The sequence below is a fragment of the Ahaetulla prasina genome, chromosome 5 (assembly GCF_028640845.1).
Source record: "Ahaetulla prasina isolate Xishuangbanna chromosome 5, ASM2864084v1, whole genome shotgun sequence".
NCBI lineage: Eukaryota > Metazoa > Chordata > Lepidosauria > Squamata > Colubridae > Ahaetulla > Ahaetulla prasina.
In genome coordinates this window covers 69,810,822-69,834,971 of record NC_080543.1, presented here as the reverse complement: position 1 = coordinate 69,834,971, position 24,150 = coordinate 69,810,822, and the positions used below count along the sequence as shown (strand labels likewise).

The following is a 24,150-nucleotide window of genomic DNA, read 5'->3' as shown; positions in this document are numbered from 1 at the left end:
AACTCCTACCCTCAAAACGATGCTATAGAGCACTGCACACCAGAACAACTAGACACAAGAACAGTTTTTTCCCGAAGGCCATCACTCTGCTAAACAAATAATTCCCTCAACACTGTCAAACTATTTACTAAATCTGCATTACTATTAATCTTCTCATAGTTCCCATCACCAATCTCTTTCCACTTATGACTGTATGACTGTAACTTTGTTGCTGGCAATCCTTATGATTTATATTGATATTGTCAGGGTTCCATAAAAACCTCTTCTGCATAAAGTCTAGTATGGTTTCCAGGCCTGACAGATATATTGACCATCAATTGTGTTGTAAATGTTGTACCTTGATGAACATATCTTTTCTTTTATGTACACTGAGAGCATATGCACCAAGACAAATTCCTTGTTTGTCCAATCACACCAATAAAAATTCTATTCTATTCTATTCTATTCTATTCTATTCTATTCTATTCTATTCTATTCTATTCTATTCTATTCAATGACTAAGTATTTATTCTAGAAGAACCACTTACATCGGGTCCTAAACTATTAGAACAAATAGAGGACTATGGAAGACTGTCTGGCTTAAAAATAAAGAAAAAACAAAAATATTGGTGAAAAACATGACAGAAAAACAGAAAAGAGAGATAGAAGAGAAATTGGACATTCAAGTGGTGAAAAAGTAAAATACGTAGGAATACATTTAACATCAAGATGTGTAACGATAAAAGAAGACAATTATTATAAACTAAAAGAACAAATTGAGAAAGATTTGGAGAAATGGAAAAACCTGCAACTTTCACTTATGGGAACGATAGCAATCATAAAGATGAATATATTACCAAGTCTATTATATCTATTCCAGACAGTACCAATAAAACTTGAAAAAACTTATTTTCAACATCTTAATAAGATAACAAGAAAATTTATATGGCAAAGGAAAAAAGCTATAATTAGTCTAAAGATGTTACAGGATACAAGATTAAGCGGAGGATTTGGGCTGCCAAATTGGGAACTATATTACCAGGCAGCAGCACTGACCTGGCTGAAGGAATGGGTAGAATTAAGGAATACAAGATTACTGACTTTGGAAGGACATGATTTGCAACTAGGATGGCATGCCCTTTTATGGTATGGGAGAAGCAAGATACATACATACTTTCATAGACATTACATAAGAAATTCACTGCTATTGGCATGGGAGACGGTCAGAGATAAATACTATATAAAAATTCCAACATGGTTATCAACAATGGAGGCTTTAATACATCCAAATACTTTTAAACTTAGAAATATTGTTAGGTATAAGGACTTGTTAACAGATGGGGGGAACTGAAGCAGAAACAAAATTTGGAAGAACAGGGGGTTTAGTTAGATTGGTATATGTATATGCAAATACAAGCAAGATATCAAAAAAGATGTTAAACTCTATGGTTTTTATTTAGAAAAGACTGAGCTGGATAGGATTCTCACAGGAATGGAGGACAAACTAATCAAAAAAAAATTATAACTTTTTGTTGGGGATTGAGTTAGAAGAGGAACAAGTAAAGGAAACAATTATAGCATAGGCCAAAAATTTTGGATATTCAATCGATCTAGACAAATGGCAACAGTTATGGGAGAGAAACTACAAATTAACAATGTCCATGTTTTATAGATGGCATATGCCTTCCTGAGAAACTGGCAAAAATGTTTAACGATAAATCAGCTAATGTCATCAGTTACCAGGATCTTATTATCACATGTGGTGGACATCCTCAGAAGCTAAAAATTATTGGAATTAAATAAAGGGTTGGTTAGAAGAAATGACCTAACAACACATTGACTCAAAACCGGAGCTGTTCTTATTGGGTATTCTACCAGAGAAAATCAATAAAGAAAATATTTATTTGATTATACGTGTAATAACAGCAGCAAGGCGACCGTCTCCAGGAGAGCTTTTTATCAGGTTCGCCTGATCCGCCAGTTGCGTCCCTTCCTGGACCGGGATGCCCTATGCACGGTCACTCATGCTCTCGTCACTTCTCGCCTGGACTACTGCAATGCTCTCTACATGGGGCTCCCCTTGAAGAGCACCCGGAGACTTCAGCTAGTCCAGAATGCGGCTGCATGGGTTATTGAGGGAGCGGTCCGGAGCTCCCACGTAACACCTATCCTGCGCAGACTGCACTGGCTACCTGTTGTTTTCAAGGTATTGGTTACCACCTTTAAAGCGCTCCATGGCTTAGGACCGGGCTACTTACGGGACCGTCTACTGCCGGCTTCTATCTCCCAGCGTCCGGTGCATTCCCATAGAGAGGGACTCCTCAGGGTGCTGTCAGCCAAACAGTGTCGACTGGAGGCCCCCAGGGGGAGGGCCTTCTCTGTGGGGGTTCCTACCCTGTGGAACAAGCTTCCCCTCGGGCTTTGACAACTACCTGACCTTAAGACCTTTCGCTGCGAACTTAAAACCTATCTATTTCATATGGCTGGACTGGCTTGAGTTTAATTCTAAATTTTTAATTGAATTTTGATGGGTTTTAAATTTTTGTAATTTTATGGGGTGTAATGTTATTTTAAATTTTTTGGCAAATTTAATCAGTTTTTTAAGGGTTGTTTTAATTATTGTGTATGTTTTCTTTGTATTTTATTTGCCTGTTCACCGCCCTGAGTCCTTCGGGAGAAGGGCGGTATACAAATTAAAATATTATTATTATTATTATTATTATTATTATTATTATTATTATTATTATTATTATTATTATTATTATTATTATTATTAAGAATTGTTTTTGCGCATAATTGGAAAGCAGAGAAAATACCCCTGGAAGGGGAAATTATTAAAAAAAATTTAGACTGTGCAGAAATGAATAGATTAACTTTGATGATTAAAGAAAGAGAAGATTCAGAATATTTTAAGATATGGGATGAATTTTACCATCGGTTAGAAAAAAGATACAGATAAGCAACGGATAATTATGTAAGAAAATGGTATAATTAGAATATTGTACTTGTGAAAAAATGGTAATTGAAATAATAGATTAAACTGAAGTGAAGAAAGAAGAAACAACAAAAAGATGGAGCCATGAAGAAAACACTGAGATGTCACACGGAAGGAATGACTGATGTACTAAATGTTTGTTTGTTTATAAAATAAAAAAACTTTTTAAAAAAGAGAGAGGGAGGGAGGCAGGCAAGCAGGCAGGCAGGCAGGAAGGTCTACCAGCCACATGAACACCATCTCATCACATGACATTCCTGCTAGGAAAAGACTGACCATCACCCATCACATGAGCTGCCTGCTGAGAGGAGACTACAACCACGCCACTACATGACCCAGGCCAGCAGAGGTCCCTGAGTGAGGGACCAGGGTGGACTGGCAGCCATACCAGTAGGCCCAGAAGAACCCAGATTCCAGAGGCCCTTTCGTGGGTAGCGCTACATTTACAAATAACTCAAAGCAGTGAACATATACAGCACACCTTACTCTTCTTCTTTTCTCCAGAACACCTGTATGATATGTTGGGCTGAAAGAGTGTGACTGGCCCAAAGTCATCCATCTGGCTTTCATGGCTAAGGAGTGATTAGATCTCACAGTCTCCCACTTTTTAGCCTGCTGCCTTAACCACTAGATGAAAATGGCTCTAAATCATTTACTGTGTTCAAACATTTACTTTGCTTAACTTTAAGGTTCACTTAAAGGTTCAATTCCAAATTGTTCTGGTGGCACCACGAGGCTAGTTGTTCTACCTCCCGTCTGTATGAGGATTCATCATTGTCTCAAATGAGAGTGATCACTGTTGTGTCATCTGTGAACTTCAGTAGTTTAACAGATGGATCGTTAGAGATGCAGTCACTGGTATACAGAGAGAAGAGAAGTTGGGAGAGCACACAGCCTTGGTGGAGGGGCTTTGCTAATTGTACAGGTATCTGATGTGATTCTGCTTAGCTTCATCTGCTGCTTCCTGTTTGTTAGGACGCTTATGATCCACTTACAAGTGTGTTCAGGTACCTGTAGCTGGTTTAACTTAGTTAAACACATTCTGGTCATCTGCCACTTGTCGATTTCCTTCAGCCTGGGAAGGAGGTTTGCCGTAGCCGGTGATATTTTTAAGAGTTTTCCACATGTTTGCTGGTTCATTTGTTGAGAACTAATTCTTTAGCTTTTCAGAGTAGCTTCTTTTTGCTGCTCTGATCTCCCTTGTTAATACATTTCTGGCCTCATTGTATAGCATTTTATCACCTTTTCTGTAGGCTTCCTCTTTGGAATGACGTAGCAACTTAAGTTTAGCTGTGAACCAAGGTTTGTTGTTACTGTATATTCTCAAGTTCCTGGTTGGTACACATAAATCTTCACAGAAGCTGACATATGATGTTACAGTATCTGTGAGTTCATCCAGGTCTGCAGAGGTATCTTCAAAAATATTCCAATCAGTGCAAGCTTGATAACAAACTTTGTTGTGTTCTGACCACTTAAATAATCACACTAAAAAAGGATGTTAGTTTCCGATAATCTTGGAATTGTAGTTAATTAAAAATATATCTGTGAATACATTAATGTGTTGACGGGGGGCAGAGATCGACCGCTAGGCAACTCACTTGTGGGGTGCCGCAGGGGTCGATTCTCTTGCCTCTGCTGTTCAACATTTATATGAAGCCGCTGGGGGAGATCATCCGTGCTTTCGGGGTGAGTTGTCAGCTGTACGCTGACGATACTCAGCTGTACATTTCCACCCCGAACCACCCCAACGAAGCCCTCGATGTGATGACTCGGTGTCTTGAGGCCGTTCGGGTCTGGATGGGGACGAACAGACTCCGACTCAACCCATCCAAGACGGAGTGGCTGTGGATGCCAGCATCCCGGCACAGTCAGCTTACCCCATTGCTGACTGTGGGGGGTGAATCGTTAGCCCCCAGGGAATCGGTGCGCAATTTAGGCGTTCTCCTGAATGCACGGCTGTCTTTAGAAGACCATCTGACGGCCGTCGCCAGGGGAGCTTTTTATCAGATTCACCTGATTCGCCAATTGCGCCCTTTCCTGGACCGGGACTTGTTATGCACAGTCACTCATGCCCTCGTCACTTCCCGTCTGGATTACTGCAATGCTCTCTACATGGGACTCCCCTTGAAGAGCACCCGAAGGCTCCAACTGGTATAGAATGTGGCTGCGCGGGGGATTGAGGGAGCATCGCGTAACTCCCATGTAACACCTCTCCTGCACAGGCTGCACTGGTTGCCGGTGGTCTTCCGGGTGTGCTTCAAGGTGTTGGTAATCACCTTTAAAGTGCTCCATGGCATGGGACCGGAATATCTACGGGACCGCCTGCTGCCGCCAGTTACCTCCCATCGTCTGGTGCGTCCAGTGCACTCCCACAGGGAGGACCTCCTCAGGGTGCCGTCGGCCAACCAATGTCGGCTGGCGGCCCTCAGGGGAAGAGCGTTCTCTGTGGGGGTCCCGGACCTGTGGAACGAGCTGTCGGTGGGATTCTGTATTCTCCCTGATCTTCAGACCTTTAAGTGCGAGCTCAAGACCTTCTTTTTTCACCAAGCGGGGCTGGCCTGATTGATTTTAAATATTGTGGGTTTTTAGTGGGCTTTTAACAGGGGTTTTTATCTTTCTGTAATTTTCTTATTTAACTATTTTTAACACACGGCGTTTAAATTAGATTTTTAATTTTGGTACTGTATTTTAAAATTTTTCTGGATTATTGTTGTTTTATCTGTTGTACACCACCCTGAGTCTTCGGAGAAGGGCGGTATAAAAATGTAAATAATAAATAAATAAATAAAATTAGATGTTTAATAAGGATTGGTTGCAATTACTTTTTTACTGGAGATGTAACTTGGGAATTAGTACATAAATCAAATTATTGTTCTGGACTATTGATGTGGCTCTGGATCAGTCACATGCTAAATGTGTATATGTTCTTCTTGGTTAAATCTATATTTGGAATATATCAAAATATAAATAATTGTTCATTTTCATCTTCAGGGATTTCCAGTGACGTCACCGCTCCTGTTGGGCACTCTAACAGGGTGCTCCACATTAGAAGATCGTAAAAGCCGGCGAAACAGCAGAAATCAGCTGCTCGCCGGCCTCAGCATACTCCCTGGACGAAAAGGGGTTTGCAGAGCTGCGGGGGAATGGTAGATCTCCCCAGTGGCTTTGCTCTGAAGAGCGAAATTCCTGGGTTTGAGGTCCCGCCGAGCCCCACTGTCCTCCAACTTCAAACGCGCTCCTGCTTTGTCAGGAAAAGGGAGTAAGGGACCACTTCTGCGCAAAAGGACTTGTCAAATGGAGTGACTTTTCCCCTTTTGAAATTGGAAACCCTTCTTGGTCTCTGCTTAATTGACTCTTTAAAATGGCGTCTGAAAGCGAAAGTGTGAAATTCTCAGGCTAACAAATAAGTGCTATTTGTGGATTGTTACAAACGGAGCTCTCCTATACTGAAGGGGGCAAAGAAATGGCTGCTAAGCCATCAAAACCCTCTGGAAGAAGGGGATCTGACGCAAATCTTGAGGATATACTTAAAGAACAATTAAAACTTTCTGAAGAGAGGCAAAAGGAGACGATGGAAAAACTTAATATGGAAATAAGGGAAGAAATGAAGGAGAATAATAAAAAAATAAGAGAAAATATTATGCTGGCTTTTCAATGCTTGTCTAAAAACATTGAGGGAATGGAAGAAGAGATGCAACAGATTTCTCAGTCAAATAAGTACTTAGAAGATAAAATGGAAGGTATTCAGACAAAAGTGGATGAAAACAAAGATCAGGTTGTGATATTGCAGTATAAGCTTATGGAAGGAGCTCTTAGAATTCACGGTTTGCAGGAAGAGAGAGGAGAGGACCTACGAAAAATCATATCAGAAGCACTGGCTGAATTTATTGAAGTGGAACCTCAAGAGGTGGCTTATCAAATTGATAAAATATATAGAGTTAATTCTTGGATCGCAAGACAGAGAAAGTTACCTTGGGACATTGTGGTTTATTTTGTGAAAAGAACTATGAGAAATCAGATTCTGCAAGCTGCATGTCAGAAAACTTTGAAAATTGGAGAACAGGAGTTGAAGGTCCTGAAAGAGATTCCTTCCAAGATGTTAAGAGACAGGAAGGATTTTGTCTTTTTTACACAAGAACTTAAAAAACACCAGATTCAATTTAGATGGGAGGTGCCAGTTGATCTGACAGTATTTTATCAAGGAAGGAGATACAGAATTGACACTGTGCTAAAGGCAAAGGATTTTCTCTCTACAGTCTTGAAAGTTGAAATAGAAGTGATAGAAAAACTTCAAGAGATTCAAGAGGGTGTGGTGACCCAAGAGGCCTTATTGCTGCCAGCACCAGAGGAGCCACAAGAGCAAAGGGTGACAAGAGGAGCTCTTAAGCATAAAGAAGAGCAATAGCTTCAAAGTAAAAGTCAGGACCCCAGAATGGAAGCAGTGGGAGGAGCTAGACGGAATATACCGGAGGAGGATCTTCTGTTGTCTGCTTCAAAGTTTCAGGAGGCCAGTAATGGCAAATAGAATTTTGTCATGGAATGTTAATGGTTTGAATTCAGCTCAGAAAAGAAGGAAAATATTTCACTACTTGAAACAATTTAAAAATGATGTGATTTGCCTGCAAGAGAAATTATCAGACCAAAAATACTTAATAAACTCAAAATTAGGTAAACATTTTGTTGCATCAGCTTTGGATAAAAAGAAAAATGGTATAGTTGTATATATCAGGAAGGCTATACCAGCTAAGTTAATTGAGGCAGATACTCAAGGAAGATATATTGCTATTGAACTGGTGATAGATGCAAAAAAGACATTACTGATAGGAATTTATGCACCTAATCAGCAACAAGAAAAGTTTTATAAAATGTTACATGAGAAGTTGACCCTCTGGGATTACAGTTCGTTTATTTTATTAGGAGACTGGAATGGAGTAATTGATACAAGAAATGATAAGAGAACCTCTTCTAAGAAGATACCTATACATGCAAAATTACCAAAATCCTTTTTTTAAATGATGGAAGACTTTGAGTTTAGAGATATATGGAGGTTGCGGAATCCAGATGAGAGAGATTTTACTTTTTTTCCCGATAGACATCAATCATTTTCACGTATTGATTTTATCTTAATTTCTAATGACTTGCTTTCTAGGGTGAAGAAAATGAAGATATTTCCGAAGTGTTTAACTGACCATAGCCCAGTTTGGATGGAATTACTACAAAGGAAAAAAGGTGGTAGAACATGGAGGCTAAATGAAAATTTGTTTAGATATGAGGATAATGTAAATCAATGTAAGAAACAAATGAAGGAATTTTTTGATTTTAATATGAACAAGGGGACACTGATAGGAACTGTGTGGGAGGCGAGTAAAGCTTTTATTAGAGGGATATTGATATATTTGGACAATAGGCAGAGGAATAATAAACAAAGGCAGTGTAGGTACTTGGAAGAAGAAATTCAAAAGAAACCACAATTATTAATACAAAACCCACAAGACCAGAAACTTAAAGAGGCTATAAGGATATTACAGAGTCAATTTAATATGTTAATGGCAGACCAGGTGGCAACAAATATACAATATGCTAAACATAATACCCTTTGTAATGCAAATAAACCTGGGAGGTGGCTGACATATAATTTAAGGAAAAAACAGAAAGAACGTATCATAGAAAAAATAGAATATAAAGGTAAAGAGATATATCAACAGGACAAAATTAAAAAGGCCTTCTCAGAATTTCACACTACTTTATATGACAAAGATAATATACTGAATAGGGACATTTATGATTATTTGAAAGATTACAAGGTTAATACTCTAACATTAGAACAAAGGGAAGAATTGAATCGGCCGATAGCTACTGGAGAAATAGTGGAGGCAATTAAACAATTAAAAATGGGAAAAAACCCTGGTACAGATGGACTTACAGCAAGTTATTATAAAAAGTTACAGGATGAAATACTAGGCCCACTTAAAGAATTATTTAATCAGATACAATTAGGAGGGGGAATACCCCGTCGTGGAAAACATCCTTTATTTCATTGATACCAAAAGAGGAACAAGATTGCTCTAAACCCGGGAATTGTAGGCCGATTTCACTTTTAAACAATGATTATAAGATTTTTGTTAAAATAATAGCAAACAGATTAATGTTAGTTTTACAACAAAGAATTCATACTGATCAATCTGGATTTATAAAAGGGAGGCAGATGAGAAATAATGTTAGACCGATTATTAATATATTGGAATATAAATTATCATGTATGTATCCTGATATCCAAGCGAAACGTTGGAGATGTGAGTCTAATGATGCTACATATTTTCATATTTGATGGACTTGCAAGAAAATTAACGCCTTTTGGATAAGAATTTGGTGGATTATTCAAAATGTCTTGAAGAAGAAGATAAAGTTCCTGCTGCAATTTTTTCTTTTGGGAATTATAACGGATTGTACAGTGACTGAGACTAAATTGATCTTGAACTTAATAACAGCAGCAAGGCTGCTGATTGGACAATATTGGAAGAAAAAAGAATTACCTAAAATAGAAGAATGGATATTGAAAGTTACTAACTTGGCTGAGATGGCCAAAATCTCAGACTTTTTGAAAGATATTTAATTGAATGGAAAAAATGGATTGATTATTTACAAAACAGATATCAGATTAAGAGATATCAGATTGCCTTTGAATAATTAGGATGTATTATTTTAGAATGTAATGGGGGAGGTTAGGAAATGAAAAGACTCGGATGAGGCTAATTGGACCAGAAGGGAAAATCTTACTCTGTGTTTGGTCTATGTATAACAATACCTTGTGATTGACCCGGAAGCTGGGGTGTGTGTGTGTGTGAAGGGAGGGGGGAAGGGGGTTGTGAGGGGGGGGAAGGGGAAAAATGTTTTTGTTTTTTAAAACTTTTTCAATAATAAAAAAAAATAATTTTTCATTTTCCATAATAATTTCCTGGAAAAAATATCTTCTTGTTTCAAATTGACTTCCAGTTTCTACAGTGTTTGGGAATACTTACACATTCTTCAAAACCGTCTTACTCTGAATTTCACTTCACAATTTGCATAAGAGAAAATATTCAAGACAATCAATATTAAGCAAATTACTTTCAAATTACATTCATTCAATACTCAGACGGGGCTGAAATGTGTGAGATTAGAATATGTATTTGTTAAACTAACAGCATTTCAAACTATTTGGGATAATCTATAAGCATAAACCAATCAAATCATTCAATGTTATATAACATTTATAAATTCGATTACATTTGTTAAAACCCAATCTAGAGAGGAATATAATTATTATCTATTCACTTATGAAGTGAATGTTCATATTCAGGGAATGATACAGTAAACAAATGCAATCTACAGCACCAAGGATGGATGGATATCTAACAGTTTAGGCTATAAAAAGAAATTTGTTATATAATTACTGTAATAGTTGATGAAGCATGATATTGCCATGTGGAAGAGGTAGTAGAATTATAATTTAATGGAAAAGTCCAATATTACTTGTCCTTTATTCGCTAGATGTGAATGTGAAGAACAAATGCTTAACATCCTACTTCATATTAACAGCTTTACATCTCAGTGCTTTTTGATGCCCTTTCTCTGCAACAAGGGTGTATTAGGATGATGGCATTTCATGGGATGTCAAGATTGCAGCTCTTATTTTGAGAGAATAAAGAAAGAAAAAGTATATTTAACATGAATATTAAAATGTATATTTATTTCTTTTCAGTAATCCGAGGATGTCCTAACCTTCTAAATTCATAATTTGCCAAATCTAATCAGAACCAGCACCAAAATAATAGTTTAGTACTGTGTGACATGCATTCTGAAGTTCTACAAATCTCAGCTTTCTTTTTTATTTCTTTAGCACAGGTCAGAATAAAGCCGAAATAGAGTGAGGGTTGGCTAAAAGGCAGTGGCTGAAATAAGATACAATAATAAGATATGCTAAAATCAATGCTACAGTGAGCACATTTATTCCACATGGATTTTTAGTTGGAATTCTATACTTAGATTTCCTAGTAGAATTAGCCATATATCTCCTGTAAGGATATTTTTAAAACAAGAAAAAACCCTTAATCTTAAAGTTATGTTTTATGGATACTAACATATCTATAACTTCCCTGCAATATTTTTCTCATTTGGATCCTATCAAGGAACTAGGAATCAATTGGTACCTTTAGATCAAATCATCTTGTCTCATCTTGTCTCTTGTTCAATTCTATCAGGATTTCTTCATGAAAGGAAAATGCTGTGATAACCCTAGCTGGAATCCTAGGATAACCCTAACTAGTTTATTCCATTGTTTTAGCCATTATCTATCCACTGCTCCATTGCACTCATTTCACATGCTAGTAAGGTTATGCTTAAAATCCTACAAGTTAGACTCCAGCAATATGTGGATCGAGAACTACCAGAAGTACAGGCAGGATTTCAAAGAATCAGAGGAACTAGAGAGCAAATTGCCAACATATGCTGGATCATGGAGAAAGCTAGGGAGTTCCAGAAAAACATCTACTTCTGCTTCATTGACTATGCTAAAGCCTTTGATTGTGTGGATCACAACAAATTGTGGCAAGTTCTTAAAGAGATGGGTGTACCAGAACATCTTATTTGTCTCTTGAGAAACCTGTATGCGGGTCAAGAAGCAACAATGAGAACTGGACACGGAACCACTGATGGTTCAAAATTGGGAAAGGAGTTCAGCAAGGCTGTATACTATTGCTCTGCCTATTTAACTTATATGCAGAGCACATCATGAGAAAGGCGGGGCTGGATGAATCAAAAGTTTGGAATTAAGATTGCTGGGAGAAATATAAACAACCTCAGATATGCAGATGATACCACTCTAATGGCAGAAAGCGAAGAGGAACTAAAAAGCCTCTTGATGTGGGTGAAGGAGGAGAATGCAAAAGTTAGCTTGAAACTCAACATTAAGAAAACTAAGATCATGGCATCCGGCCCTCTCAATTCCTGGCAGATAGATGGGGAAGAAATGGAGGTAGTGACAGATTTTATTTTCCTGAGCTCCAAGACCACCGCAGATGGGGACTGCAGCCAAGAAATTAAAAGACGCTTGCTCCTGGGGAGGAAAGCTATGGCAAATCTAGACAGTGTACCAAAAAGCAGAGACATCACCATGCCAACAAAAGTGCGAATAGTCAAGGCTATGGTTTTCCCAGCTGCAATGTATGGCTGTGAAAGTTGGACCATAAGAAAGGCTGAGCGCCAAAGAATTGAGGCCTTCGAACTCTGGTGCTGGAGAAGACTCCTGCGAGTCCCTTGGACTGCAAGGTGAACAAACAAGTCAGTCCTAGTGGAGATCAACCATGACTGCTCTTTAGAAGGCCAGATCCTGAAGATGACACTCAAATACTTTGGCCACCTAATGAGAAGGAAGGACTCATTGGAGAAGAGCCTAATGCTGGGAAAGATTGAGGGCAAAAGAAGGAGGAGACAACAGAGAATGAGGTGGCTGGATGGAGTCACTGAAGCAGTAGGTGTGAGCTTAAATGGACTCCGGAGGATGGTAGAGGATAGGAAGGCCTGGAGGAATGTTGTCCATGGGGTCACGATAGGTCGGACAGGACTTCGCAACTAACAACAACAATCCACTGCAGGATGAAGACATCTTCCTCATGTTTCCAACCAATACAGTCCTGAGCTTTCTTTTGCCAATTGGGTCTGCAATATTTGCTGATTTTGTCAATTCCTCTTGTTTTTAGGTCTCTTTCATGAATGATTTTTATCATGGAATCCATTCTAAGACTGCTTTGGTCCACCTGCCAATTGTTCTTGCTATCTGACCAGCCCATTTCCATTTCCATTCTTTTACTCTCTTGATGATATTATATTTCTTTTGTTTGTTCTCTAATCCATGAGCAGGTCTTTCTATCTTGTCTTGTACTACCAAGTATATATCTTGTATCTAGCCTGGCTAGATGGAGATGCTGAGCTTATCGATCAGAAAGGTTGGCAGTTTGGTGCTTCGAATCCCTACTATAGGTCTCCTGCATGAGCAGGGGGTTGGACTAGATGACCTCCAAGGTCCCTTCCAACTCCATTACTGTTATTAGTTTATTTATTAGTTTAATATTTAGCATGTTTGAGCATAACCAAGCCCATTAAAATTATATAGACATGGATGCTCAAGTTGCAAAAATATAAACTGAAATAATGAATTACTTAATTTGATATTAAAAAACCCTGAAGTCTTTAAACTTTCTGACTTCATAGTGGTAGAAATGGAAAAGCAGATGGAAATATTCTCCCTTTAAGGGAGCCTAAGAATCCCTGTTCCTGAAAAGAAACAAAGTTGAGAAATCCTGCTAACTTCGGTGTGTTTTGTTTTGGTGATTGGCTTAATGAGCAGCAGCTAGCTTGTTTCCATCTGCTTGCTACATTCTAGCACTAAATGCGTTCTTATGGGTCAGGCTAATCTCAAGTGTTTCCACTTGAGCTTGCCTGAGGCTGTAAACTGGCAATGAGCCAGACAATGCTTTTTGTCCCTTGTGCTTTTAGTTAAAAGGATTTAAACGTTTGTGATTTAATTATTTGTATTGTGTTTGCATTATTTGCTATCTCATGTCTTCTTCCTTCCATCCATCTCAGGGATCCAAGAAAAATAACTATTAGCAGAAATGTAAGGGGCTTTTTTTCTGTCCTTCAAAGAGACAGCAAAAGTCGTTAATATATTTGGAAACATTCTAATATATTTTTTAATTCAAGTTATTTCAAATATGAAGCTTGCTTTTAAATATACAATATGTAATGTTTGTTTAAAAGAGCAAAATTATTCAGAATTTTACAATATATATGGTAAAAGAAAGCTAATTGAAATAATTTCCATATCTATGCAGGACCTCTGATTATATTTTATACCACAGTCTTTTAAGCATATTCATTAATTGTAATTAAAAGCCATTTAAAAAACCACATTCATTTTGCCTAGAGTGTAAGCTACAAAGCTCATGCTAAATTCTAAAAAAAAGTGTAGGAATTTAGACCCACCCCCCTCCTAGAAGAATGAAATATTTTAGAAAATATTTAAAAGGCAGAATATATTTCCCTGGATGAGAAATGGAGAAACATGTTTTAAAGACAAAGCAGCTTCCTGACCCCACCCCCATCTTTGTCAATGGGCCATTAAAGCCTCAGCCAAGCTCACTCATTTCCCCCCCACCTTTGTCAATGGGTCAGAGGTAGAAACTCATTCTCCCCACCTTTGTCAATGGACCATCATTTACAACACAATAGGACTCATCTAGCAACAGAAACTCACCACATGGCAAGGCTCAAGCAAGCTTGAGAGACAACCTACAACATTAGCTAAGACCCCTAGACCACCTGGGAGTTTGACAATCAATCAGGATACTCTTCCTGTGCCCCAGAAAGTTCAAAGCTCAGAAAAAGCATAAAGCCAGGAAGCGCACAGGATCTCATCCCTTTTCTGTTCAGGATCTCAAGCCATGTGATCCTGGCCACCATTAAACCATTTTTCCAAGCAGCCTCCATGTTTCCAGTGTCTTTGTCCCCACTTGGAACTGAACCCAGATGGATATTTCTTCCAACAAAAGGAAGCAAAGGGAGAAATCTATTTAATTATTGTGCATTTTATTGAATAAAGAATTCAAACCAATGATTTTACGTTTTTATTGCTTTAATGCACTGTAGGAAGAAAATAGCCAGTATCACCACTAAAAGGGAGAAAAAACTCTAAAATCAGAAAGAAAGGCTCAACTAAAAATTTTAGGAAAATACAAACTACCTATTACCAAAAGGACAGGAGACTGCAGCTCCAAACACATTAGAATAGAAAATCATTAAGAATCCCCATAGAAGCAGATAGCCCAAAAAGAAGAACAGGATCAGAGTAATTAAAATTCCAATATAATGGGAAGGGAAGAAAAGGTAATATAAATGCAGGAGGAGATGGATTACAATAACCAAAAAGGAAGCAAACGAAAAGGTACTAAAGACAGAGGATGAAAATGGTATCAGTATTAAGGAAACATACTTTTGATAAATAAAAAATATTAGCAAGCACTTCCTTGCCAGTATTCCAGGCAGAGAGCAAAACAGGAATTAAACCATTAACACAGAAACCACACAAAGTCAGAAACATTAGTGCAAACGACACAAAGAACTTCAATGGTAAAAAAAGTATAAAACACCTAGTCACACAAAATTTATTTGCTAGCCCAGGAAGGTGTGTCCTTGCTGCCGCCTGTACCTCCTTCCTGAAAAATACAGAGACCTGATTTCACGCAGCTGCTCCGTTTAAATTATTCAGTCACGTCGGCAACGCTTCCCAGCAGGAAATTTGAACCCAGCCAAGGAAAATTTGGAAAAAAATATAAACTAACAATTGGGACTCTGGTGGGACTTCCAGCCAACCCAGCCATCGGTCAGGGACCGGAGATAAAAACCCAGCTGGCACGGACTTTCTTTTGTCCAGGGAAAACATCCACGGACCCTGCCTGGGGGAGTCCTCGAGAATTTTTTTCCCTCTTGGCAGCTGCCTGAAAGCGGGTGAGTACCGCATTAAGTTTAAAAATTTGTAGAATTGAGGAAAGTGTGTGCGTGTGTGTGTGTGTGCATGTATGTGGATTTAATCTGGATAGCAGTGGGATAATCACCTCTCTGACTGATCCTCAGCCGCACCTCTGCCTGTTGCTAGCTCCCCCAAGCAGTGACCGACAGGACAGAGAAAGCAAGGAGGGATCACTAGATGTGAAGTCTCCTGTTTGAAGAAAAGGAGCTGAGTGAGGCATGATTGCAAATGCTAAGAAATTGGAAGGAGCCCTGTATCTATCACAAGAAGCAAAGCCCTGAACTGTAGGAAATCTGGAAAAATTAGATTAGCCCTGTGGAAGGAGCGCCAGTACTTGCCTACAAACAGCAGCAAGTCTTCCTGGATTTGAACTCTTCCAAATCCGAAAACCTAGGCCTGTGGAAGGAGCACCAGTACTTGTCTGTTGGGGAAAGCAAGTCCTCTCAGACTGTCTTTTTTCGCAGTCCGAAAACCGTGGCCTGAGTTCCCTCTGAGGGGAGTGCACATACTTTGTAAGGGAACCAAAGTCTCCCCGGACACTTTTTTATCTGAAACTGATAGCCTGTTGACCCAACTAAGCCAAAGTGTGAACCTCACATCAGAGAGGGAAACATGGGAAGCTGTAATTCGAGGGTCCTGAATGGGAGAGTTGTTGGATGCTTGGGATGAATGGCAGATGCTGGTCCTAGCTGGTATGGAAAAGAAAAAGGCTAAAAAAATATGCAGGGAATGGGCTTTGTTGAGAGATGAGACAGGGAAACAAATTTGGCCAGAAGATGGTACTCTTAATTTTCAAACCATAAAGGCACTTAGATCTAAAATCAAGCCCAGCCAAATACCCTACTGGTACTGCTGGGCTGAATTATCCCAATCTAGAGATCTAACAGGGAGAAGGGAACTAGACACCATTGGAAACTCTTCCCCTAAGGAAGACAAAAAAGAAATTAAAATCATGGCTCCCCTATTGAGTAAACCGGTTCCAGGAAGGGCAAGAGGTGAGCATGAATATGTGGTAACTCACACACCATTCTCAGCAGCTGACCTGGTAATTTGGAAAAGGGATACCTCAACCTTTAGGTCCGATCCCCAAACTGTAATCTGGACACTAAAGACAATAATAGACAGCCACAATCCTTCCTGGGGAGACATGACCCAGGTATTGCAAGTCTTTTTAACGAAAGATGAACAGCTAAAGTTATTTGAGAAAATAGAGGAGATAGCCAAACAGCCAGTACTGCACGTGCTTGGACAAAGAAACCCCGCATGAGTCGCCTGGCCACTAGAACATCCTGATTGGGATTATAATGATGCAAACCATTGGGACACATACACCAGGGCAAAGGCAAACCTTTTAGAAGCCTTGGAAGAAATAGGGAAAAAACCTTTGAATTGGTCAGAGTTCCAAAGAACAACACAAAGAGAAACAGAAAACCCAGATGCGTATTGGGTCCGTCTTTCTGAGGCAGCAGTAAAATACTTACACTTAAATCTCAGCTACCAGAAAGATCAAAAGATCCTTGCCTCTGCTTTTGTCAACCAATCAGCTGATGACATTCGTGATCATTTCCAGCGGATTGTGTCAAACTGGTCAGCTTTAGAAATATCTGAATTACAAAAAATAGCCAACTTTGTTTATGACCAAAGAGAAAAATTAAAAGAAAAGGAAAAAGATAGAAAAAGGAGAATTGAAAGACAGGAAGACCTGCAAGCTTTTGCAGCTATACATAATAGGGGACAGACAAATCTCCAGCCTTTCTCTTGTATGCGAAGATGCCGGCGGTGTGACAGGGAAAACCGACCCCCCCATGAATGTAGACATTGCCACAAATGTGGGGATGAGGGACATTTCAACCAAAATTGCAGGCAGGAATACCGATGAAAAGATCATCAGGACTCCCGCCCCCAACCCCCTTTCCCAAGAACTGATTCCTTTTGCTACAAAGATAGAGAGGATATAAGAAGACCATATTGGGAATCACAAAGGGAAAACTATTCATAGAATCTGTAACTAGACCGGGAGAATATGGAATTCAAAGCCACCTTCAATGGTCTTGCCATTCCTTTAACGAATGGCCCAGAAGGGGAACCCATGCTCCAAATCTTAATAGAAGGAAAACCATATCAATGTCAAATAGACACAGGGGCAACAGCCTCACTTATTACCAACCCTCCTTTTAAAGGTGCAGTAACACCAGGAACAAAGGATAATATAATGGGGGTAGGAGGGACAGTCATTCCTGAAAAATACAGAGACCTGACTTTCACACAGCTGCTCCGTTTAAATTATTCAGTCACGTCGGCAACACTTCCCAGTAGGAAATTCTAACCCAGCCAAGGAAGATTTGGAAAAAATATATAATCTAACAGCACTTTTTATTTTAGATATATTTGCATATATTTTATAACATGATTCATAATATAGTGGAATATTTTAAAATAGATTTTAAAATGATGATATCTATACTAAATAATGAGAATGAGATAAAAGAGATATTAGAACTTTAATAATTAACCAATATAAGAAAAAAATATATTGGTAGAGCTTCTGACCCTCTGAAAAAATGTTTTCATTAAGGTAAGTCTCTCATTCATTGTTTAGAAAATCTACAACATTCAATAATTGAACATGGCACTAATTTTTAATGGGACTTCAAGTACTAAATATACATTTTGGAAGAGAAGAACAAATACTGATAGAACTGTAATGTGACAAAATTAGGAATCATAAGCTGTAACTCAAATGCTCAGATAACAATGACAAGTCTTTGAAATAATTTAGTAAACAATGTATTGATTAAAATATATTTGAAAGAAGAAACTTTTTTTCAAGACTAATCTTATGGAAATATATGGTAGCAAAACAACAACAACAAAACAACTAGATACCATATCCAGTTCTCTTAAATCTTTCATAATTATTTGATGAATTTTCTTGAATTTTTGAGTGAAAACAGGATTGTCATTCCATTTTATAAATATGATAATAAACATCATGTCCTACCTATTATTAATGGTGGCCCATGCATCATTAATATTATTGGTCATTATTTGTACTTTTCTGGTGTCATCAGTTGAGTAATCCCGAAGAAGTTTAAGGGCCAAATCATTTGCTACATCCAGATTTATATGCCATTGACGTAGCTCTTTTGCAAATTGCTGGAAAGAGAGAAAAATATGAGCACTATTTCTGAAAGGCCTTAGCAAGTTACACAGTCTGAAAATATACACAAAGCAATTTAAATACTCATAATAGAAACATATATAGGTAGACCTTGATTTATAACCACAATTAGGATCAATATTTCTATTGCTGAGCCAGGTAGTTGTTAACTGAATCATCTTCAATTTTACAGCCTTTTTGAGCAGTTGTTCAATGAATCTCTATGATCCATAAACAAATCACATGGTCATTAAGCTAATCTAGCTCCCCCATTCACTTTGCTTGTTGGAAGCTGGCTGGAAAGGTCACAAATAGTGATTATGTGAGTCAGAAACACTGCAGCCTTTATAAATTCATGTCGGCTGCCAAGCACCCAAGTTTTCATCACATGTCTGCAGGGATGCTACAATTTTCATAACTGTGAGAATCTGTTGTAAGTCATTTTTATCAGGCTGTTGCTACTTGGAAAAAGTCACTAAAGTTGAGGACTATCTGTAATCTTTTTCAGATATAAACACTTCAGCTTCTTAGTCTACTGCTTAATGTGCTATACAAATTTCTTAGGTAAGTCACCTTTCTCATTCAGTTAAAAGTTCTAAAGTTTGGGTTATTTGTGGGAGGATTCCACAAAACATTTGAAGCACTCTCAAATAAGGTCAATGTGATAGGATTGCACAAGCCCATCTATTTGAGAGTGCTGACTTTCTTTTTTCTGATTCTTCAATGATTTTTCTGTAATGTTAAAACTTTTTCTTCTTCTTCAGTGCTACAGATCTGCAAACATGTATAGATTATTTTTCCATAACTCCATCAAACTTCTAGGTTCTGAGATTCACTCACATAAAATTATTCCAGGGTCCTTTTTTAATTAATGGGTTTTTTCTTCAACATATATAAGTGCTTAGTGAACAGTACACTGTTTGGGTCAATTTGCTTTATACAAAATTTGCTTTATACAAAATACTAGTAACAATAATAATATTATTTAGGTATACATAGTAATAATCTTTCAACTTCTAAGATTTACATATACATTGTAGTTATAATGTATTATATTTTGTAGCAGTATCAGAGGTGGTATTCAGCAGGTTCTGACCAGTTCTGAAGAACAGTAGCAGAAATTTTGAGTAGTTTGGAGAACCAGTAAATACTACCTCTGGCTGGCCCCGCCCCCATCTGCCTCCTGAATCACAGCTGATCAGGAGGAAATGGGGATTTTGCAATAACCTTCCCCTGGAATGGGGTGTGAATGGAGATTTTACAATATTCTTCCCCTGCCACGCCCACCAAGCCATGTCCACTAAGCCATGCCATGCCATGCCACACCCACCAAGCCATACCCACAGAACTGGTAGTAAAAAAATTTGAATCCCACCACTGAGCAGTATACATAGTAATGTTTTCTCAATTTCTACTTTCTACCTCTTATTTCTAACCCCTAATACAACAATTCCCATATTAAATGTATTATATATTTATCCATCATCTCTTGCTCTTTATTATTTAAGCATACATGATAGTAGTCTTTCAGCTTCTAACATTTAACTAGACGTAGTAATTATAGAAATTTATATCATGTAACAGTATGCATAATAACATTTTTCCAATTTCTAGTTTCTAGCTCTATTTTCTAATCTTTAATAAAACAAATCCCATATTAAGATGTATTCTGTATCATCATGTATTCCGTATCATCTCTTGCCCTTATTCCAGAGACTTTTAAGGGGAAAAGATGGGTTGACAGGTTTACAGTTTCCAATAATAACATTCATGATGATGACAATGATTTACAGTACTTTCTTTGAATGTGGCCAAATTTTATTATATTGTATGAAAAATTAGGCAGACTTACCATCCACTAATAATCCACCACTAACCGTAATACATTATTTTATCTGTTTTTTACTTTTTATTATTCCTGTTGTTTTAATGTTTTTATTTGTAATGATGGTCTATGACCATAATAAAAATGATTGATTTATATATGATTAGAAAATGCACACTTAGCAAATGAATAATGTATCACCAATGGCAGTGATCAAGCAATTAATTTTTTATTTGGGGAAGTGTTAATGAACCAGTTTCTAAATTACATATTATAAATAAATAGAACAGGGTTTTATTTATTTATTTTAAAATATAGAAACTTGAAATTTGACCATAGGACTGGCTGAGTAATGAAAAAAATGGAGGTAGAGTAGGAGACATACTGATTCCCTATTGTGACAGTTTGCAGAATTTAAGAAATAATTTGTAAATTTCAGTCTGCATAATTCTTTGCTATATCGATTAAGAATTCACCTGTGTGAATCTTGTTCATACTGATAACAAATACATGCCCATAGTATATGCCAGTGCATGAAATTGAGCATCAAATGCATAAATGAATATTATATGATTTGATAGGTTTTATAAATCTGAATAAGCTTAAATTATTAAATTCAATACTATGGCCTATCACACTCTTGTAATTATGTCGACAATTTCCTTATGGCAGCACCTCAAGTATTGGAAAACTGTTATCATGTTGCCCCTATTCCTACTTTTTAATGAACTAGACATACCCAATTCCTGCAAGCATTCTTCATGTCAGGGTTCCAAGTAACACCCCCAACAAAAGAAGACTCCGAGGCTAGAAGTTCCTCAAAGTTACATTTTATTGGAGATGTCATATTGGCACATCTGGGAAAACCCTAATCTTTAAACTTTCAGGTTTTCCCCACCCAAAAGAATAGAATTTTATTGGCCAAGTGTGATTGGACACACAAGGAATTTGTCTTGGTGCATATGCTCTCAGTGTACATAAAAGAAAAGATACGTTCATCAAGGTACAACATTTACAACACAATTGATGATCAATATATCAATATAAATCATAAGGATTGCCAGCAACAAGTTATAGTCATACAGTCATAAGTGGAAAGAGATTGGTGATGGGAACTATGAAACGATTAATAGTAGTGCAGATTCAGTAAATAGTCTGACAGTGTTGAGGGAATTATTTGTTTAGCAGAGTGATGGCCTTCGGGAAAAAACTGTTCTTGTGTCTAGTTGTTCTGTTGTGCAGTGCTCTATAGCGTCGTTTTGAGGGTAGGAGTTGAAACAGTTTATGTCCAGGATGCGAGGGATCTGCAAATATTTTCACGGCCCTCTTCTTGATTCGTGCAGTATACAGGTCCTCAATGGAAGGCAGGTTGGTAGCAATTATTTTTTCTGCAGTTCTAATTATCCTCTGAAGTCTGTGTTTCTCTTGTTGGGTTGCAGAACCGAACCAGACAGTTATAGAGGTGCAAATGACAGACTCAATAATTCCAATCCCTTCCCCTGAACCCATATGTCCATCACATGGTCCAATCAATGCACCATCCAAACTGGAGACGACTCCCAGTCATACCACTCCAGGTGCAGACCAAATGTCTTTGACCCTCAGAGAAAGAAATATTATTATGGCTAGATATCTCCACCACTCCATGAAATCCCCCTCCCAGTTTCCCACAGCACTAAATGTGGCAGCCCAGAAGATCCAAAGAAAAAGATGGCCTTCAGGGCTGAAAGGCAACCCCCCCTCAACTGATGATCATGTCCTGCAAAGATAGGAACATAGGAGGTTAATGCAATATTCCTTAACCACCTCTCCACCCCAGGGGGACCCTTTGGGTTATCAGGGAATTTCTCATGGAATTGTTTCACTAATCTGTCTGCTTTTATGTGCCAGCTTTTAACCTAAGCAGATTCAGACAAAGTGTACCCTTTCCAATGAACTAAAAATACTGTAATTGACCTCTATATACGCTAGAGTCTAGGATTTTCTTAACCTCATAATGGGTCTCCCCTTGCACCACTATAGACTTGGGAGCCAGTCAGTCCTGTGGCCTCAATCTTGACCCGACTGCAGGTTTTAGCAAACTGCAGTGAAAGACAGAATGTACTTTCCCTAGTATGTGTGGGAGGTTAAACTGAACTGTTACTGGGTTAATTACTTTCATTATTGGGAAAGGTCCTAAAAACTTAGGTCCCAGCATTTTACTGGGCAACCATAATTTTATGTAATTGGTTGATAGGTAAATCCGATCTCCCACATGGAATGGGGGCTGGAAAGATCAGCGTTTGTCTGCTTGGTTTTTATATACCTCAGTTTGTTTGTTTGTTTGTTTAAATTTCTATACTGCCCTTCTCCCAAAGGACTCAGGGCGGTTTACAGCCAAAGTAAAACAATTAATATAAAAATTAAAACCAGTTTAAAAAGGAAAATTTAAAATTGGCTGAACACTTAAAACCAATGAAAACCCCATTATTAAAACCCCATTAGGCTAGTCCTGCGCGGTGGTTGTCTGGGCAGCTCAGGCATGGGGACAATGTCCATGCCACTGATGACATGGAAGGGGGTCAATCCGGTGCTGCTATGTACAGCATTATTGTAAGCCTCTTCTGTGAACAGCAACAGGTCTACCCAGTTCTCTTGTTGGTAATCCACATAACATCTGACATATTGCTCCACCATTTTTCATTCCATGACTCTGTTTGTACTTGGATGGAAAGCTGAACTAAGCCCGTTAGTGGACCTGAGCAATTTCAGGAACTCCCTCCAGAACTTAGCAATGAATTGAACTCCTCAGTTTGAGATTACCTGGTGGGGGATTCCATGCCACCAGTAAATCTGTTTGATAAACATTTTTGCCAGTTACTTCACTGAGGGCAACCCTAAGAAAGCAGCGAAGTGAGTTTGTTTAGAAAACAAGACGATCACTGTCCAAATCACTGTATTTCCCCCACTTTCTGGGAGCTCAACTATAAAGTCTAATGCAATTTCCTCCCAACGTTGGCTGGTGTTAGCCACTTGCTGGAGGAGCCCAGGAGATCTCCCAAGTCTCATTTTCTTGGCTGCACAGGTGGCACAGCTTTTTACATAATCTTCCATGTCAGCCTTCATCTTTGGCCACCAAAACTTTCTCCTGGCTGAGTGCAGAGTTTTCAAGAAGCCACAATGGCCTGCAAGTCATGAATTGTGGCTGCGCTGTAAGACTTCCAGCCTCAAGCTGTTAGGGACATACAGTTTGGACCCCTTCCAAGCCAGTCCATCTCTCATGGTCAAGATATCTTTATTATCTGTGAGCCATTGTTCAGCTGGGAGTGCTGCTTTCAGTGGTGCTATCAGTTTGTTCTGTCCAGGATTGGGTTGGCATCTGGCTTGGCCCCTAGTGGTGACTCGTGCTGCTGGTTGTGAGTGGGGGGTTGATGGTGTTGACGACTTCTTCCCTCTGACTATCTAACTGTGGTTTTCTCAATAAGGCATTGGTTAGCAGATTTTTCCCCCGGGCTGTATTTTAGTTAAACTGCCTGAAGTATTTAGTTAAACTGCCTGAAGTATTGTGCCCAGAGGATTTGTTTGGGAGAGTTTTCTGAGTTTTTTTTTAGGGCTTTGAGGTTTTGTGATTAGTCCAGACCTCAAAA

At 38.4% G+C, this 24,150-nt stretch overlaps 1 protein-coding gene across 8 annotated transcripts in view; it reads right to left on the bottom strand.

Annotated features, from left to right (window-relative positions):
- Window positions 1–24,150, bottom strand: part of DMD (dystrophin) — a 1,918,566-nt gene that overhangs the window by 611,077 nt on the left and 1,283,339 nt on the right. For all 8 annotated transcript variants that reach the window (XR_009155503.1, XR_009155504.1, XM_058186507.1 and 5 more), the window contains one exon: window positions 18,541–18,695. Coding sequence is in view for 6 of the 8 variants with exons in the window: in XM_058186507.1 (XP_058042490.1) it covers window positions 18,541–18,695 (155 nt within the window). In the remaining 2 variants the exon portion in view is untranslated. The remainder of the gene's footprint in view (window positions 1–18,540; window positions 18,696–24,150) is intronic.